The following is a 17,609-nucleotide window of genomic DNA, read 5'->3' on the forward strand; positions in this document are numbered from 1 at the left end:
CAATTTTTGGGCCCTCTCTTGCCTTGTAATACAACACACAAACCACATATCCCCTGCAAAGAGTGAGTGTACCTCACCAGGTCCCACCCCATAGTCCAAATCACAGCTCATCACATAGTCCTCCAAGAAAAGAAAAGTCCTATAGTTAAACCCTTTCATACATATGCCATGACGTTATACTGTACCCGTGAAAAAAGTACAAGGCAATACATGCTATACAACAAAAAAGCAATCTCTACTAAGCAATTATAATTAGGGAGGAGTGCCTAACAAATCGTTGCCCCCAAGATATTAGATTGCCTTTAAACCTGCGAAAAAATCTTCTCTTTTAAAAGTTTAACCCTCTTACAAAACAAAAAAGCCCAACTATAAATCATTTCCTCTCCTTCCCCATTACACTAAGCTATGGACCCATTGCCACATGCAGACAGTTTTTACCAGTTAGTATTTTGTGGTCTCGAAGTACTTCTGCAGCCAAGACAGACTTTCCGCAGCCAGCCATCCCGTACACGGTTACCCAGCCAGATTCCACATTCAACTTGTACAGGCTCTGTTGTATCTTAGTGACAAGCTTCGGCCGTGTGACGAACACAACTGGTCTCTGAGGTACAGCTCCCTCACAGAGTACGGTTTGAACTAGGATAACAGAGAAGGAAGGCAGATAGGGATAATAATGCTATGAATAAACCAATAAATGTTTTACAGAGGGCATACAAACAAAAATTAACAAACGCATATCCCTTAGGCTTAGGGTAAGGCCACACGAGGAGATTCGGGGAGATTTTGTCGCCTGGCGACTAATCGCCTCATCTTTTGAGCGACTATCTCCCTGAACTGCCTCAGCGTTTTTCCCCTTATGTTGCAATGAAAAGTCGCCTGCGCTAATGCACACACGGCAATGCGTTTTCTATAGTCTCCCGAAGTTGCCTCACAACTTTTGGCAACTATTGAAAACGCATTGATGCGTGTGCATTAGCGCAGGCGACTTTTCATTGCAACCTATGGGGGAAAACGCTGAGGCAGTTCGGTTAGATAGTCGCTCAAAAGACGAGGCAATTAGTCGCCAGGCGACAAAATCTCCCCGAATCTCCTCGTGTGGACTAGCCCTTATTGTTAAAAATGTCAGTTCAATAGTATGGTTCAATGTGTATTCCAAATGTGAAAACTGTTTTGTTCTCTTTGTGCCCATGTTTTGCACCCTGTGTTTTGCAAGTGACCCCTTGTGTGTCTCATGAGCCTGCAAAGCATATAGTAGGCAGAATTTAGCACAGCTGCTACTTATATCACATTACAAGCCATACATATGATTAGAATGTGCACACTCCTAGTTTCTGGTCTGTAACAAAATACTTTCATATAACTAGCTGTCACAGCTTTATAAAATATATAGGGAATATAAGGGGGCAAGTAGGTTTTAGGATGTTAAATGTCCTAGACGAATTCCATGACCATATACTTTTTACCCTGAAATAATTTACTGAAACATTCAGTTTTATTACGTATGATGTATTTACATTACAAAATACAGAAGAATTTTTGAAATACAGTTGAAATACAATTTTTAGCATTTAAAGCAGTAACAAACTTCCACCACCTGCACCCTTTCCCACCTAGTTTTGTTAATGTCCACCTTGACAGCAGTGCACCCTCGCTTGCCCCCAGTCTCACTGCATCATTCATCCTCAGTTCCACCCCTTCCCACCCACAGCCATGCAACCAATCCCCTTCCTATAACTACCTTATAAGAGCACCCTCTTTTCAAGGAGAACTAAACCTTAAAAATAAATATGGCCAAAAATGCCATCTTTTATATACTGAATTTATTGCACCAGCCTAAAGTTTCAGCTTCTCAATAGCAGCAATGATCCAGGACTTCAAACTTGTCACAGGGGGTCACCATCTTGGAAATGTATGCAACACTCACATGCTCAGTAGGCTCTGAGCAGCTGTTGAGAAGCTAAGCTTAGGGGTTGTTGCAAATTATCAAGCAGAAAATGACGTTTGTCTGAAATATAAACGGATGCTACATGACTAATTAGCTAGCTGTACTGGTTTCTGTGCTGCCATGTAGTAATTATCTATATTAATTACTAATCAGTCTTATATTGTGACATCTATATTCTATGTGTACTATTTATTTTGAGTCGGCCCCTAAGCTCAGTAAGTGACATCAGCACAGAGCATGTACAGTGAATCAGTAGAAAAGAAGATGAGGATCGACTGGGGCATCTTTGGAGACACTGATCTTCCCTGTTAAATGGCTGTGGTTGCCTTGGGCTGGTATAGAAACTCAAAACATATTTCTAGCCTACTTCTTTAGTTAAGCCTTAGTTCTCCTTTAAGTCCCACCACAAACAACAATTTCCCAGAGCCAGTGCACCACCATAGTGATTAATCCCTTCCTCGTCCTGTAAACCATCCATTGAGGAACCGTGGTTGAAAGTGCTAGGATGCTATTTTATTTGGACTTTATTTATTAAGACATCACCAAAGCTCAAAAGCTTGACTACACCAGGAACACAATGCCTTTTTTTGGTTTAGCCCAGAACATCGATGGACTACATTTTACCTTCATATGTGGCACCGTGTTTAATAAATGGAATGGAAATTCCTTCCAATTAGAGAAAGGAAAGAGTAACAGAAAACACACTTCTGATTGTATTTTAAGTAACAATCAGAGAAGGTTACAAGAGTTGGTGATCAGCAGTTTGAGGTCTTTTCACAAAGGTGTTGGGAATTATATGCCCCCATTAAATTCAACACAGTGTCACCATTACATACTAACACTTTGCTGCCCCTTGAGGTTATCAGTCATTGACCAGACTTTTAGATTGCATTTAAATTTATTGCGTTTGTGGATGAAGACCAAATCGAGGGAACTGCTGTATTCTTCACATCAGAAAAAACTTGTAATTAGTCAATATCACATATATTTAAAAATAATTATTACAGTCAAAATCCACTAGGAACTGTAACTCAATGGCTAATTAACAAGTTTTACAAACACTACACAATGTTGTATTATTGGTTTTCATTTCTACCTTTTAGGGGTCAGCAGGATAGCAGTATAACATACTCCTACTCTAAGAAGAATTGTCATTTTTATTTGCACAGCCGAGTTATATCACTGCCCTATTTTGACCAATATTTTGTGCAATTAACACAATGCCTACTTCAACCATAATAAATCTCTCTGGCTCCCAACACAAGGGATGTGAGGGATTTTAATGAAACCAGATGAATAAATAAATCAAATTGTGAAGTTGGCTATGCTATATCATGAACTGCTCCATATCTATTCAGGTAGGAACACTGGTTTTATTTGTGACTAAAATTATTCCAGTACATGAACTCAAGGTTATCCTGTGAACTTGTAAACGTTATTAATATAGTACTATACCCATTACACTGATATTAAAAGCAATATTTCCTAAAAAAAATCTAAACAGAAATACATTTCAACATAATAACAGCTAAAGAGTGTTGAGGTTTGGAGGAATGAAAATAGACCGGTGGATATAAGAGCCGCATTCTCAGCAAAACAAAAGTGGTATTAACATGACTGAAAATATGGGAACTAGAAGGAAAAAAAAAAGTGAATTTAAGGACAAGAATATCGTTATAGGGGTTGTTGAACTTGAAGTCACCTTTCAGTATGATGTAGGCAGCAGAATTCTAGGACAATTTACAATCAGTCTTTATTATTTTAAAAATGATATTTTTTGTTCTGCAATTAGGCTGGAATTTCAACTGCTATCCGGTTGCTAGAGTTTAATTATTCCAGCAACCAGGCAGCAGTTTGACAGCTGATGAAAGATCATCAGACATGAACTAATAGCAATAAAATTTAACTGGACCCAAAGTTTGATTTTTTGGTTGCTGGGGTTAGTAATCTTGGCAACCAGGTAACATTTTCAGGTGAATGTTTGAAACAGGCAGAATAGAAATGCTAATCATTCAGAAATCATAGGAAATCCCAGCAACATCTATGGAATGTTTGCAACTATTGTATCGATTCAAACAACTTCCTTCAAACTTATAATTCATAACTCATAATTATTTGCCTTTTTCTTCTGACTCTTTTCAGCTTTCAGAAGGGCATTGCTGATCCTATCTAAAAGCAAATGTAAGGCTACACACGTATTATTACTGCTACTTTTTATTACTCATCTTTCTAGTAAGTGCCTGTCCTATTCATATTCCAGTCTCTTATTCAAATCAATGCATGGTTGCTAGAGTAATTTGGACCCTAACTACCAGACTGTTTATAATGCAAATTGAAGAGCTGCTGAATACAAAGCTAAATAACTCAAAACCCAAAAATTATATAAAATAAAAACCAATTACAAATTGTCTCAGAAGATCACTCTCTACATCATACTAAAAGTTAACTAAAGTTAACTAATGTAGAAACACCCATTTAACAAAACAGAGTAGATGACTGCTTAAAGTAGTCAAACACATTGTAATCAAAGGACAGAGGTGTTTTAATGAGTGTGTCAATTTAAGAAATGTCCTGACAGTGTGGAAAATGTAAATAAATTATAAAATAAAAACTATTTACTGGAAATCCATCTGTATCCCCTCACAATTTTTAATAAATCTGCCCAAGACTTAATTTCATTAAAATGTATGCAGCATAAACATATATCAAATACAGCAAACAAAAACAAAGAGAAAAGACAAATTCTGTAGTTTTGGTTTATACATTTTTTATAATATTTTATAAAATTTTAATAATGATATATTGAAATAATTTTTCACTTTCTCAAGTCTCTGCTTGGCTGGTTGCGTAAATAGTACGCCAGCGATAAAATTATTTCAATTCCAGACTAGAGAGCTGCGGGAAGGCAGATTGGTCCTTTAATTTACTTAAAATTCTCCACAAGTTCCTATGTTATATAAACATGCAAGGGAAAATGTAATAGATTAGCAAGACTAGCCTTCTAATGCAATCATGTAACATACCAACATACCATATGAAGTAATTCCATTGCTTGAGCTCTTGGTACTGTCAGAATGCTCAGCATTAGCAGCCTCTTTAAGAAGAAGAGCAAGGTCTTTGTACCCCTCATGAAGCAGAGCATTATAAAAAGAAACATATGCCTGCTTGCCTTTTCCAAGAATTAAATTGATGAGGAAATTTGCTTTGTCCACCTGAGTGTGCTGTTGACATAAATAAAAGACATGTATGAGATACAAAAGGTCATGCTTCCAGCAGTACCGTAACTAGAGGGGCGGGCCCTGGTGCGTGACGCGTAGCTGGGCCCCCACCCCCTCCGTACGGCTCGCATCCCCTGCTCCCCCGGTAGTTCCGCCACTGGCTTCCAGAAAGGTAGATAAAACTGTGCATCAGGCAGACACTGTATTTCTGAAAAGGAAGTTGCCCGTGTTTTGTTAGCTAGATGACTGGAAAAATACAACATAGTAATAAATATATACAGTACATGGTAATTAAGGAAGGCTACAATTATTTTGACACATATTAGAAGGATATCTTAAAAGGGCAGCAGATGGAATACACTTATGTGTGTTATATGTACTAAGCACTATAAAAAGCAATACACGTATATAGTTTTCATCCTTCCCTGAAATTCTGGACATGGAGGGCATTACCATCCCGCTGGCTTCAGATGGCCTCTGGCCAAAAACTGTCACGCTCCTATAGATAGAAGCTGTATTTAACACTACACTTCATGAATGTCTACAACACCAGTTCAATATCTGCGAAAATACGAAGGACAAGCATGAAAGACTGATTCACTTTTGTTCAAGGAACTAATGCAAGCCATTCTCCAGTTTAAGCTTAGGTATATTTATATTCATAAAGGCTATTCCATATAGTAGTAATAAAATATCACCCAGAGTACGTCATATTCAAACCATCTTTTCATTTTTATTGCAGGTAAAACATGCACAACATGTTACGGCACATTCGCCTTCATCAGGTGCATGTTGTGCATGTTTTACCTGCAATAAAAATGAAAAGATGATTTAAATATATGACGTACTCTCCAGGTGATACTTTATTACTACTCTGAACGTTGGCTGCTGCTACCTGTTGAGGAGTACCGTGACAAAGATTTGGAAACTTAAGGACAATCCAATTGTAATAATTATTTTCACTATGTAGAGAAACAATATATTTTAATGGGAAACAAATGACTAACCTGAGCTTTTACTCGAGCTTCCTCCTCTGGGGTAATGACCTGATCACTTATCATATGGTCCATGATGTAAGCTGTGCGAATGTCCCTCACCAGCGCTGTTCGATTCTGAAGCAACAGACTTCGAGCCTTCTCATCCATTCTGCAATCTCTTTTAGCAATACCAATGACGACTGTAAACGAATGTAAAATTGGTTCTTTTCGTTCAAGTATTTAGGAAGCAGTTTAACAGCACCATAGCTAGGGCGGCCTGTAAGTAAAATCCCAACACAATACACAATTATATAACTCACACTTTAATCTATTTTATTTGAATGTATTTAATCATATGTTAATTCAGACAGATAGATAAAATACATAAACACAGCTAATCCTTCTTTAAAAAAAAAAAAAAAAAAAAAAGGCAAAGTTGGCTTCACACATATGTAGTGTGTACCACCTCGTGCTACACAATAAATTCCATGGTCAACTAATGAAAGTGGCTGTGCTACTCAATATAAATATATGTCTATGCAATGGGTCTTCATTATTCCTTTTTTTATAGTTTTTTAATTATTTAGCCTTTTTCTTCTGACTCTTTCCAGCTTTCAAATGGGGTCACTGACCCCATCTAAAAACAAATCCTCTGTGAAGCTACACATTTTATTGTTACAGCTACTTTTTATTACTCATCTTTCTAGTCAGGCCTCTCCTATTCATATTCCTGTCTCTTATTCAAACCACTGCATGGTTGCTACTGTAATTTGGACCCTAGCAACCATATTACTGATATTGCAAACTGGAAAGCGGCTGAATAAAAAGCTAAATAACCCATAAACCACAAATAATAAATTATTATCACATGCATGGGTGTCCGCAGAAGGGGGGTAGAGGGGGCAGCTGCCCCATCCTGACTTCTCCAGCTAGTTCCAAGAAATGGTTTGTATATTTAATTTCCAACAACCCAAAACATTTTTTTTTTACTTCCCACCCTAAGACATGCCTTAATTAGGGTATCGTCTACATTGTCATGAATAGGTTCATCTTCAGTGGGATGCTACCCTATGTGATATTAGCTTACTTGCTCCCACAGAAAATATTCTGTTGACACCAGGGCCGCTCCTGCCATGAGAGCTTTTTGTCAGCACTTCCTTAAGTTAATAAGTGAGAGAATGTCCATTTTACCCTCCAAACATTTCCCAGGTCATCATATATAATTTTTTAATCAAACAGGGTTGGCACAAATACAGGAGCATAGTGACTGGGAGAGCAGACCCTGTCACTGCTGGGGGCATCAGCATTGTTTTCTTTTATGTTTGCTATTTGGAGTCCTGGATATATATATATATATATATATATATATATATATATATATATATATATATATATATATATATATATATATATATATATATATATATAGTGAATAAAGTACCCCCTTTTGTAAAATATAAGGATATTATAAGTTACCGAGGAGTTTCATGACCTGTATAAAAACACGAGGCCGAAGGCCGAGTGTTTTTATACAGGTCATGGAACTCCGAGGTAACTTCTAATATCCTCATATTTTGCAACTGGGGGTACTTTATTATAATACACGAATTTCAGTGAGTCATGTGACAGAAATGACATCAGAACTCACCGTTTATAACTGATGACATCAGAACTCACCGTTTATAAGGATATAATTTACAGGATATTCATGGCTTTTGTGTATTATATATATATATATATATATATATATATATATATATATATATATATAATTAGTCTTCCCACAGATATGGAGTCTCTAAATATAGCGTGCTCACCAGACAGTGATGTCCACCTACACCATGTCTTTAGGGTACTGTGCACTTAAAATGGCTGTTAACATTTACACCCTAAGTGAACTATAAATATTTCACATATAAAATATAGTCTTTGTCATTAGATTTTTTTATTTCTATGGTGAGTTCTATTTTTATATCAAATTAAAACTTTAGGAGCGTCCCAGTTCTCCTCCTTACTATATATGTGTCATGGGGAAACAAACCTATAAGGAAGTGCTCATTTAATGAAGAGTTTAGAGCATTGGCCCTGGCAGGGGAATTTATTGCACAAACCTCTCAGCATATGCTATGAAAAATACAGAGTATTCACTGGGCATGAGATGGCGTCAGCTATGGATCCTAGGACACCCCCTTACCTGTTCAGGTCCTCGTACTACTGTCATAAACAATGTTCCCACTATTAAGCACGGAAACTACAACTCCCACAACACCTTACGCCCGGTGACATCACCTTTTCTTTAACTGTGGCAGCGGCGGGAACACTAATGACAGCCCAAAGAGTTCTGTCCTGAACGTAGGCTACTCAATTGCGTCTTTTAATAACAATAGGTCATTGCAGTTTCTACCACAGCGGACAGGCCTGACTTTGCGCTTCTGATGCAGTTTTCTCGTTTCTAGAGAAGGAGGGGCGGGAATGAACTTCCTACTGCTTAAAGCACTTCGTCCTGCGATATTCTTCTCTGAATAGATTAGTAAGTGCCAGGGGGAACTGAAAATGCAGCATGAGGCGGCGATCCCATCTCCCTCCCAGCTTACCTCGTAGTGGCAGGACTGCGGAACACTGAGCGCTGCCCCAGTTCCCTTTCCCAGGCTAGCAACAGTGACACGCCGCCCAGAGCACTGTGGGTAAAAGGCTGCTATGAGGAAAGAGTACAGGATTGCAGCCGGAGCGAGTCACATTGGGTTACATAGTAGAGACATTGCTCAACATGCACTCTCACATTACATACCGTTACAGGATTCAGAGTATGTGAAATAAACACTGTTCACTGATACATTTCTCTTCATTACGAAACAGCAGACATTTTGTGTGAAGTTTGAATAACATATAGGTCCTTAAAGGAGAATTCAACCCTTTAAGAAAAAAACCCGTATCCCCCACCACGGAGACCCCCTCCCTCCTCCCCCCCCACCTTTTCTGGAAAAAAAATACTGGCCATCATATATATTTATCTTTTTTCCCTATTAATAACATTGGGATCTACCATCATCTTTACCGGCCAGGTGGCAACCCTACCCCCCATCCAAACTGCCCTCCCCCCCAGGGAAATGCCCCATACTTTATACTTAGCCCTTGGCGCAGATTCTGGCAACGCAGTTCCACGCAGCCATCTTCGGCAAGCTGAGTGGGAGATCGGCATGTTGGTGCATGCGCAGTTGGAGCAATTGGCCAGTTTGCGACAACTGCGCATGCGCCGAAACTCAGGAAAACTGCCGAAGCGCCGGAAGAAGACACGAAGACCCGGAAGATGGCTGCGTGGAACTCCGATGTCAGAATCTGCGTCAAGGAGTAATTATAAAGTATGGGACATTTCCCCGGGGGACAGTTAAGCTGGAGGGAGGGGGGCTCTATGTGGGGTGGGAGGTACGGGTTTTTTCTTAAAGGGCTGAATTCTCCTTTAAAGGAGAAGGAAAGGTTAAAACTAAGTAAGCCTTATCAGAAAGGTCCATCTAAATATAATAATTGGTGGCTAGGGTTTCAAAAAATAAAAATAACACACATTGGTGTTCAGTAGAACTGAACTCGTGGCTTTAGGACTTCAACTTCGGCTCCTTTTGTGACTTCGGGTCTTTTTGCTGCTTCCGAACTTCAAGTTCGGCTCTTTTCGTGGCTTCAGGACTTCAAGTTTGCCTCTTTTCATGACTTCGGGTCTTTTCACGGCTTTGGGACTTCGGCAGTTCGGCTCTTTTTGTGACTTCGGCAGTTCGGGACTTCAGCTTTTCGGCGGTTCAGGATTCCAAAGAGGCGGCACATCTTTGGCACTGCCAAGGGGGGCCCGGTACACTTGTGCCCCCCTGATGGCGGCCCTGACTACTACTACTGTTTCCCACATTAAACCCTGTCTTGCTGCTCCTTATATTTGGAATGCCATTCCTGAATTTCTCCGGAGATATGTCTACCTCAATGTCTTCAGAACTAAACTCAAAGACTACCTCTTGGAGCACTTGCTTAACACCTGAACTGGGAACTGGCACTTATATGGCACTGTAACCTACAGCACTTAATGTCTCTCCAGTTTGTGTCTGTAAATTACCCTCCCAGCTATAGAAATAAAAATATGCATACATACATTCTTGCAAACAGCACTGTTGGGTATAAGGCAACAGAGTGGCCCTTCTCCAGCTTTATGTCATATAATGACAGCAATAACTAGGCTACCCAATGGCCAGAGGGTCCACGTGCCTGCCTCCCCTTTTTCAAGCCCCTGTAAGCACTGGAAATTAGGCAGGAGATTTAAAGAGATGCGCATCCCCATTGCTTCTGAAAACATTAGCATGAATGCATGCTCAAAAGCATCTGACTGTAAGGTTGCTGCAATATCAACATGATTCCAGGAAGGAATGTATGTTATTATTTATTTATATACTGTAGATTCATCATCTCTTGTAACATAATAATGGAATGCAAATACTAATGTGAAAATTCCAGCACATCTAACTTAATATTACAAATGGTTTTCATACACAAATGTAACCAGTTTGGTATAGGGATCCAACCGCATATTCTCTAGTCTAGCTTTCTAGTCCAAAACACATCTCATGGATAGTCTTCTGGGATTCTTATAGAGAATTGATGTTTGCCCTTTAACAAATATGTATCGTAATATAAAACTGGTGAGTTTTAACATTGAGTTCCGGTTTATTTACTGGTCTAGAAACATATTTTAGTATTTCTGTGTTTTCAAATTATTTCATCTTTTTGGATATCCTTCTCAAATAAACTTTTATTGCGACCATGCTGCAGCCAGTAGAGCATTTCTGTTTTGTCCCAGTGCAGTTTTTCATTGTAAGGTCTACCCTGTAAGATGAAACAAAAGTATAGATTATATACATTGCATGATTGATGTGTGATCCTACATCTGTTATACCACAACTCCCAGAACCACAGCAGCAGACTGCTGTGGGATTGTGGGAGATATACTTTTATAACCAATGAAGAGTATACTGGTTTTACATCTGTTACCGAATGTGCAGTATATTCAACATTCATATGTACTTGGCTATTGATGAAGCTATGGAAAAGCTTTAAAATTCAAATAGTTTGAAATAAATGTGTAAATACTTACTTTAAAACTGACTTGATCATTATATGTCTTCTGTATGACATGTAATACTTCAAGCACTTTACTATCAATATTAGACAACAGAGCGTGCAACTTTTCTCTTTCCTTAGACTCTTTCAGTCTCGCCATAGATGTTCCATTGTAGCCTGAAATATATAACAACATTGTTTAAGCACAGCAAAATAAAGTACTGATTTAGAAAATAACCTGCAAGGCTGTTGGTCAGAATTGTTATTTTATTACTTTTTAGAAGGCAAATCATGATAATAGGGCAGATGTTCCATTAGCAATAACTTCTGTATAGTAATAATTAGAAGAAGTGCCAGAAGCTGCACATACACCAGGGAATGAAACTCAAAAATAGGTCCCCATGATCCACCCATTGTACTGAAAAGTCTAACTATGATAGACATCAGTAATTAAATGGAGATATGTAGTTCTAAGTGAAAGCTTGGGTTGTAAAGCTATTGCTCAGTCTTAATTTAAGTTTCATCCCCAAAAGTTTAAGAAACCCTTCAAAACATGGAAAAATCAATTTTTAATGAAGTTTAAATTTACCTATGCACAAACTGTCAGGAGAGTATTTCTTGACGGTTTATAGTAGCCATAGGCATGGTAAGCAGTGGGGAAAAAATGCCAGATGATGCGCCCAGCAAAATGGGCATGGGTGGAACAATAAAAAAATATATAAACAAATGTATGATCCTATAAAATGACAATATTTATAATATTACAAAGCACTGGCACTGAATGATTTAGTTGCATACTGTAAGCTATCTACAGAGGAGATATCCAAGACAAACACCCATTTTAAAAATATAAGGCCAACTTTAGAGCTACAGCATACACTGTTGTTTAATATACAGTAAGTTCAATGAATATTTAAAAAAAAAAACATTTTTAAATATCGTAATTGAATTCATGATGAACAAAGGGGTATGCTTTTAAGTAAGCTTTTAAGTTTGGGTGTGACGTTGCTAAATTATCATGGAAGTTTTAGACCAATGCTTTAGCCATGGAGCACAATATATTTACATTAATGTGGTATGGTGACTTGGAAACTATATGATCATAAACTTTTTTGTGTATGCTTGAAGCAAACTTAGAAGCATTTTATATCTAATCTGCATATTATATCTAATCTACATATAGTTTAATTAGTCTTACAGTACATTTTACACCTACAACAGTACAAGTTTAACGTGGCACAGAGAATGTATTGTTGCACAGTGAAAGCTCTGTTCTTGGAGAAAGCCAAACTGGTGGTGATCGCCTACAAATAATACCTGTTTATATAACATTTTTATATGAGAGTACATTTCATGTTGAGATTATATTCTTCTTTACCTTTCTGAAAGAATCTGTTGGGGTCAGAAGCTGTTCTTTCAAACGTCTCTAGTTCTGCCAATAGCTTTTCCCTCTTCTTGATAAGTTCTGTTACCTTTTCCCACTGGCTTATTGCCTAATAAATAATGGAAGGTTTTGAAAATGGCACATTGCAGAGTATATGAGATGCCACTTATATAGGTTAAACGCATATATATATTAATTCTTAGGAAGCTCAATAGAATATAAATTGTGAATTGTTCCATATATCCATGTTTTCTTTCCTATATGCTCCTCTATCCTTTCTCCTGTGCTCCATCCTATCATACTCTCTCTTTGCAGTTTAACTCTATGCTCTCTGTTCTTTCTGTACCCTTTTTGCTTCACCCAAAGTCTTTCTGTCTTCTCTGTTCTTCATTCTCAGTGTTCTCGTTCTACTGTTGCCTCTGCAGTACATTACTGATGCTCATTCTCCCTTCATGGTATATTGGGGGGGGGGGGCAGCAAACTCTTGTGTGAGGTTACTACTGGTGATACAGATGAGTGGTTTAAATGTATTATTTTAACAATCTATTTGCCTAATGGAACTATTAAGAGGATAAAGTAGATCTATTTTTCTTTCAGAGCCATCTGTGAAAGTATTATTAAGTCAGCTTAAAAAGCAGTTTTATTTAGCCTTGAATAAGGTTTAATTTATTTAATATTCCATTACAAGAAGCCAGAAGGTAGTTTTCTAGGAGTGATAAGGGCTCTATACCATCTTTATCAATGAATATTCTATGTAATTTGTATTTTGATGTATACACCCTTCAGCTATACAGCTCTGTAGAAAACATTAGTGCTTTATAAATACATGTTAATGATAAAATAGCAATATCAGTGGGGCTATGGTGTTGCAAATGGCACTTTTCAGGTAAAGCCCCCTAGGTTTTTCCTCATAACCTGTAATGAAAGCTGTATTCCCCTGTAATAAATACAATATTACATGAAAATCTGAGGGTATACAGCCCTCCTGGGTCTCAGGGCAAATCAACTGTCATAGTATGTTAAATCTTTTCTTAGTATGTATTCTAGATGGATTCACTGTAAAGTGACATATGTATTTAAACATACATTATAAAACACTGACTACAACAATAAACTTTTCTATGCGAAATATTACCTGTGGCAAAATGTCTCTATATTCACTGAAACTGTATTTAATCGCCATATCCAATCTCTGCTCTTCAGGAATATGTAATGAATTCCATATGGCATCTATTTTTTTCTGAAGAAGGTAGAAACATATAAGTTTGAGTGTCTTAAAACAATATGTACAGTATGCATACATAAGTATGTTTCATTAAAATATGCTCCATTGTGGACTAGTGTGTGCTTGTAATACAATATAGGATGTGGCAGGCATATGATGCATGTACCCTTCCAAAATAACCTCCATATCTGAATTATCTGTTTATCTCACTAGTAGTGATGTGCGGGTTAACCGAGGACCCACTGTCTGGATGGGTTTGGGCTGAAATTGGGAGTTCAGGTTGTAAAACTGTTTTTGTGGTGCATACAATACCTTGTAAATCTGCTTCAAGTTTATTGAACCAAGAAACCCACTCTCTGCAATTGCTGAACATAAGCAGCTGGGAAAACACTAGCAAAGTAATGTCATGCCCACCCATGTGATCTGTCTCTCCTCTGTCTCTGCAAAATGCCTCTATTTTCCCATTAGAAAGTACTGGGGCAACTGATCTGTGGGTAGGGGTTGTGTGTGTGGTTTCTTTGAAAAATAATTTAGCAATTCAAATACCTGATACACAGATTCCATTGTGTCATGTTCCATACCTGAAAAATGATAACATAGAAAATGTAATGTTACACAGTTTTGTTCAGTTATTATGCCAAGCAATCCATTCCACAGATCCTAATAAAATCTCAATGGTTATTGATTGTTTGACTCTTTTGAGAAAACTGAACTAGGGAATAAAATTGAATATGAGTAAGTAATTCAGTAATGGAAGAATAAATGAAAAAGTTAAACTGTGCCTGAATGTCTGTGGAAAATTTTTTTTTTCTCCCTCTGATTAAGATTTGATTAATGAGGCAATATACACCCTTACTGAAAATAAGCCAAATTAATAGGGCTTAGGGGGTGTGTGTATATATATATATATATATATATATATATATATATATATATATATATATATATATATATATACACACACACAATAATATTTCGAATTAAAAAATAAAATCCCCAGATTTTGCATTTATGAAGGGTATAAAAATATGTTTTAACTAACCTTTTCCCTTTTATCCCCAAGAACCGATATCCTGGGGAATAAAATGAATAAAATTCCTGTTCTTTGGTACAGCGACATTTAAATGAGTTAGAACTTGGGCATCTGACCATTTTAGGAAAATGTTAGCAGCATCCTGACACTCCCACCCATGGCTAAAGTGAGTCAGAGCTCACAAGCCACTGTCGAGAGCAGCTTGTAAAACGCATTAAGAGTCATTTACAAATAATGGTGAAGGAGTGCAAGAGTACTAAGCCCTGACTCTGTACTCTGAACCTCATAAAAAAATTCCAACGTAAGTCTAGGTGTAGATTGCAGTGTCAGATGGAGAAGGCCAGTCACATCCTTATGGCTAGGACAGGCCCACATTGCCACTACCTAACTTATGCATATAAGTGACGCAAAATTAGGGTGCAAGAGGGGGAATGTTTACATGCCTCCCCTGAATAATTACAGTGCTGCTGAATACAGGCAATGTTGTATTCATTGGGGAGGCTGCAGGTTAAGACTGCATCAGGTCTCTTTCCCTATACAAGGAAGGCAGTGTGCAAAGTGCAAAAAAAGGTACATTGCACATGTTTTTGAACTTTTCACTTTCTCTTCTTTATAGTAAATTACCCCTATCAACACGGGTCGTGATCTCACCAGGGTCTTGAGAATTAAAGGGCTGCACAGGGATATAAATGTTTGGGTGCAAGAAATAGGCGGATTTGCACCTATTCCTCTTATTCTGCATGCTTTGTCATGCTGGGACCCAAAAATGTCTGTGCTCTGAGAGCCAATACATTTTTGTAGCTTGATCAAGTTTTATATTTAACAGAAAAACAATGTGTTGTTAGTGTTTTTGTTATTCACAGCAAAAAATGTAATTATTTGAAATCACTTCTTACAACCTATCTTCCATATGTAATATTACTATGGTTATACTGTATTCACTATATATTTTACCTTCAACAACAGGATCTCTCCCAAGGCCACCGAGCATGACACTATTAATGTTCCACATGCCAGGTGTATATTTTTGCTTCAGTTCTTGGATTTCTGCACGTCTTTTGTCTTGTTCCCTATGAACATACATTTCAAATAGTTATTTGCTAAGGTCTAATGAAAAACAGTTTTACATTGCAGAGCCAGATTTAGAAAAAAAGAGTAATCTGAGCAAAGAAATAAGAAAGAGGCTCCAGTATTACAGGCAAAATATAAAATATAAAACAAAGATATCCAGTCTGTAATATTCCAGCTGGCACTGAACTACAGCCTTTAGTGCTGGTGGCTACTAGGAGCTATAGTTAAACAATAGCTAGGGGGCTACAGGGTGGCAGAGAGTGAACATTTTTTCTATAAATCTCTGTGGATTTTTAGAAAAAAAAGTCCTATCCATTACTGCAGTGAAACACACAAATGTATAGAAAAAGGACAGGTGCATATCTGCTACTATTGCCTCAGAATAAATTAGTTTGCCTTACTGCTAAGCAGAAAAAATCCAATATTTTATTGGATAATAATGAATGTGGAATAATAAGCCCTACAAATAGAATAATTATATATTCCAATAAAGTTCTGTTGGCATGGATCCATGTAAATTCCCAGCAGATTTCTGCCACTACAAGAATGGGGTTTGATGGGAAAGGTATGGCTAAATTGTCTGATCCATAATCCATCTATGTTCTCTTAGTTATTAGTACAGCAATATGTATGGAAAACACCCGTGTGTTATTGATTGCATATATTGACTTTCACTATGACTGCAAGCATATGATATTTGAAAAATAAAAGGTTTTTATTACTAACAACATAAGCTTAAAGAGGCAGTACTAATATGATTTATGTATTTAAAAAACAATAAACATACTGGGCCTCATTTATTATTTACTCACAATGCATTGGCTTCTCCCAGAGTTCAAGCAACCCTGTATCTGCTACATAAATTTGCACCTGCCAGTAGACAGACACTGTGGGATATTGTGGAATATACTGTATTTATCAAATGGTGAACTTGCTGCTGTTTGCCAGAGTGGAATTTTGCAGCTCTTGTATAAAGGGTTACCATTTAAAGCGATACTGACACGTTCCTATAAAAATCATAAGAACGTGTCAGTATAAAGTAAATGCTGCACCCATAATCGTTCCCAGAAAAGCCCCCAGCAAAGCTGCCCCCAGCCCGCGAACTTGTGTGCTGCAGACCCGCTGACACTGCTAACAATCTTCTGGGTTGCTTTAGTGCCGCTGGGCTGGGGGGCAAAGCGATCCTTCCATAGGCTGAATTCCTATTTTCATTCGTAATCAGCCTATGGAAGGATTGCGCTGCCCCTAGCCCAGCGGCACTGAAACGTCTCAGATGGTCTTTTAGCAGTGTTGGAGTGTCAGTGAATGCAGGTTTGTGGGGCTTTAGGCGGCTTTGCGGGGGGCTTTGAAATGAACGATTACGGGTGCAGCATTTACTTGATACTGACACGATTTTGAAGGGGTAAAAGCAAAATTTCATCCTTTGACAAATAGAAGGCTACGAAACTTAAAACTCTTTACTTAATTTTTCAGGATTCCTTGAGGTCTAGCATGGTGCCGAAAGATTGGCGAATTGCCGATATTCAAAGGATCCCGTTCTCAGCCTGAAATCTATAATCCTCTTACTCTGACATCAGTGATAGAAAATATTTTGGAAGGGGTAATAAGGCATAAGATACTTAAATACATTGCAAATCACAATACAATGAGTTTGTGCCAGCATAG

General features: G+C 37.8%; 2 protein-coding genes across 7 annotated transcripts in view; both read right to left on the reverse strand.

Annotated features, from left to right (window-relative positions):
- apaf1.L (apoptotic peptidase activating factor 1 L homeolog) overlaps positions 1-9,017 on the reverse strand; it is a 46,632-nt gene extending 37,615 nt beyond the window's left edge. The window contains exons 1-4 of one of the 5 annotated variants that reach the window (XR_005965999.1): positions 8,735-8,866; positions 6,171-6,417; positions 4,977-5,166; positions 439-636 (exon numbers count right to left, since the gene is read on the reverse strand). Coding sequence is in view for 4 of the 5 variants with exons in the window: in XM_041585085.1 (XP_041441019.1) it covers positions 439-636; positions 4,977-5,166; positions 6,171-6,308 (526 nt within the window). In the remaining variant the exon portion in view is untranslated. 5 annotated transcript variants of the gene reach the window in all.
- A 1,393-nt stretch (positions 9,018-10,410) lies between these two features.
- The window catches only part of LOC108711002 (coiled-coil domain-containing protein 87-like), a 35,989-nt gene continuing 28,790 nt past the window's right edge, over positions 10,411-17,609 (reverse strand). For both annotated transcript variants that reach the window (XM_041586248.1, XM_041586249.1), the window contains 6 exons: positions 15,828-15,943; positions 14,387-14,421; positions 13,751-13,855; positions 12,610-12,724; positions 11,266-11,408; positions 10,411-10,997 (listed from right to left, as the gene is read on the reverse strand). In XM_041586248.1, coding sequence (XP_041442182.1) covers positions 10,881-10,997; positions 11,266-11,408; positions 12,610-12,724; positions 13,751-13,855; positions 14,387-14,421; positions 15,828-15,943 — 631 coding nt within the window. In that variant the 3' untranslated portion in view covers positions 10,411-10,880. The remainder of the gene's footprint in view (positions 10,998-11,265; positions 11,409-12,609; positions 12,725-13,750; positions 13,856-14,386; positions 14,422-15,827; positions 15,944-17,609) is intronic.

Source organism: Xenopus laevis, chromosome 3L (genome assembly GCF_017654675.1).
Source record: "Xenopus laevis strain J_2021 chromosome 3L, Xenopus_laevis_v10.1, whole genome shotgun sequence".
Taxonomy (NCBI): Eukaryota; Metazoa; Chordata; class Amphibia; order Anura; family Pipidae; genus Xenopus; species Xenopus laevis.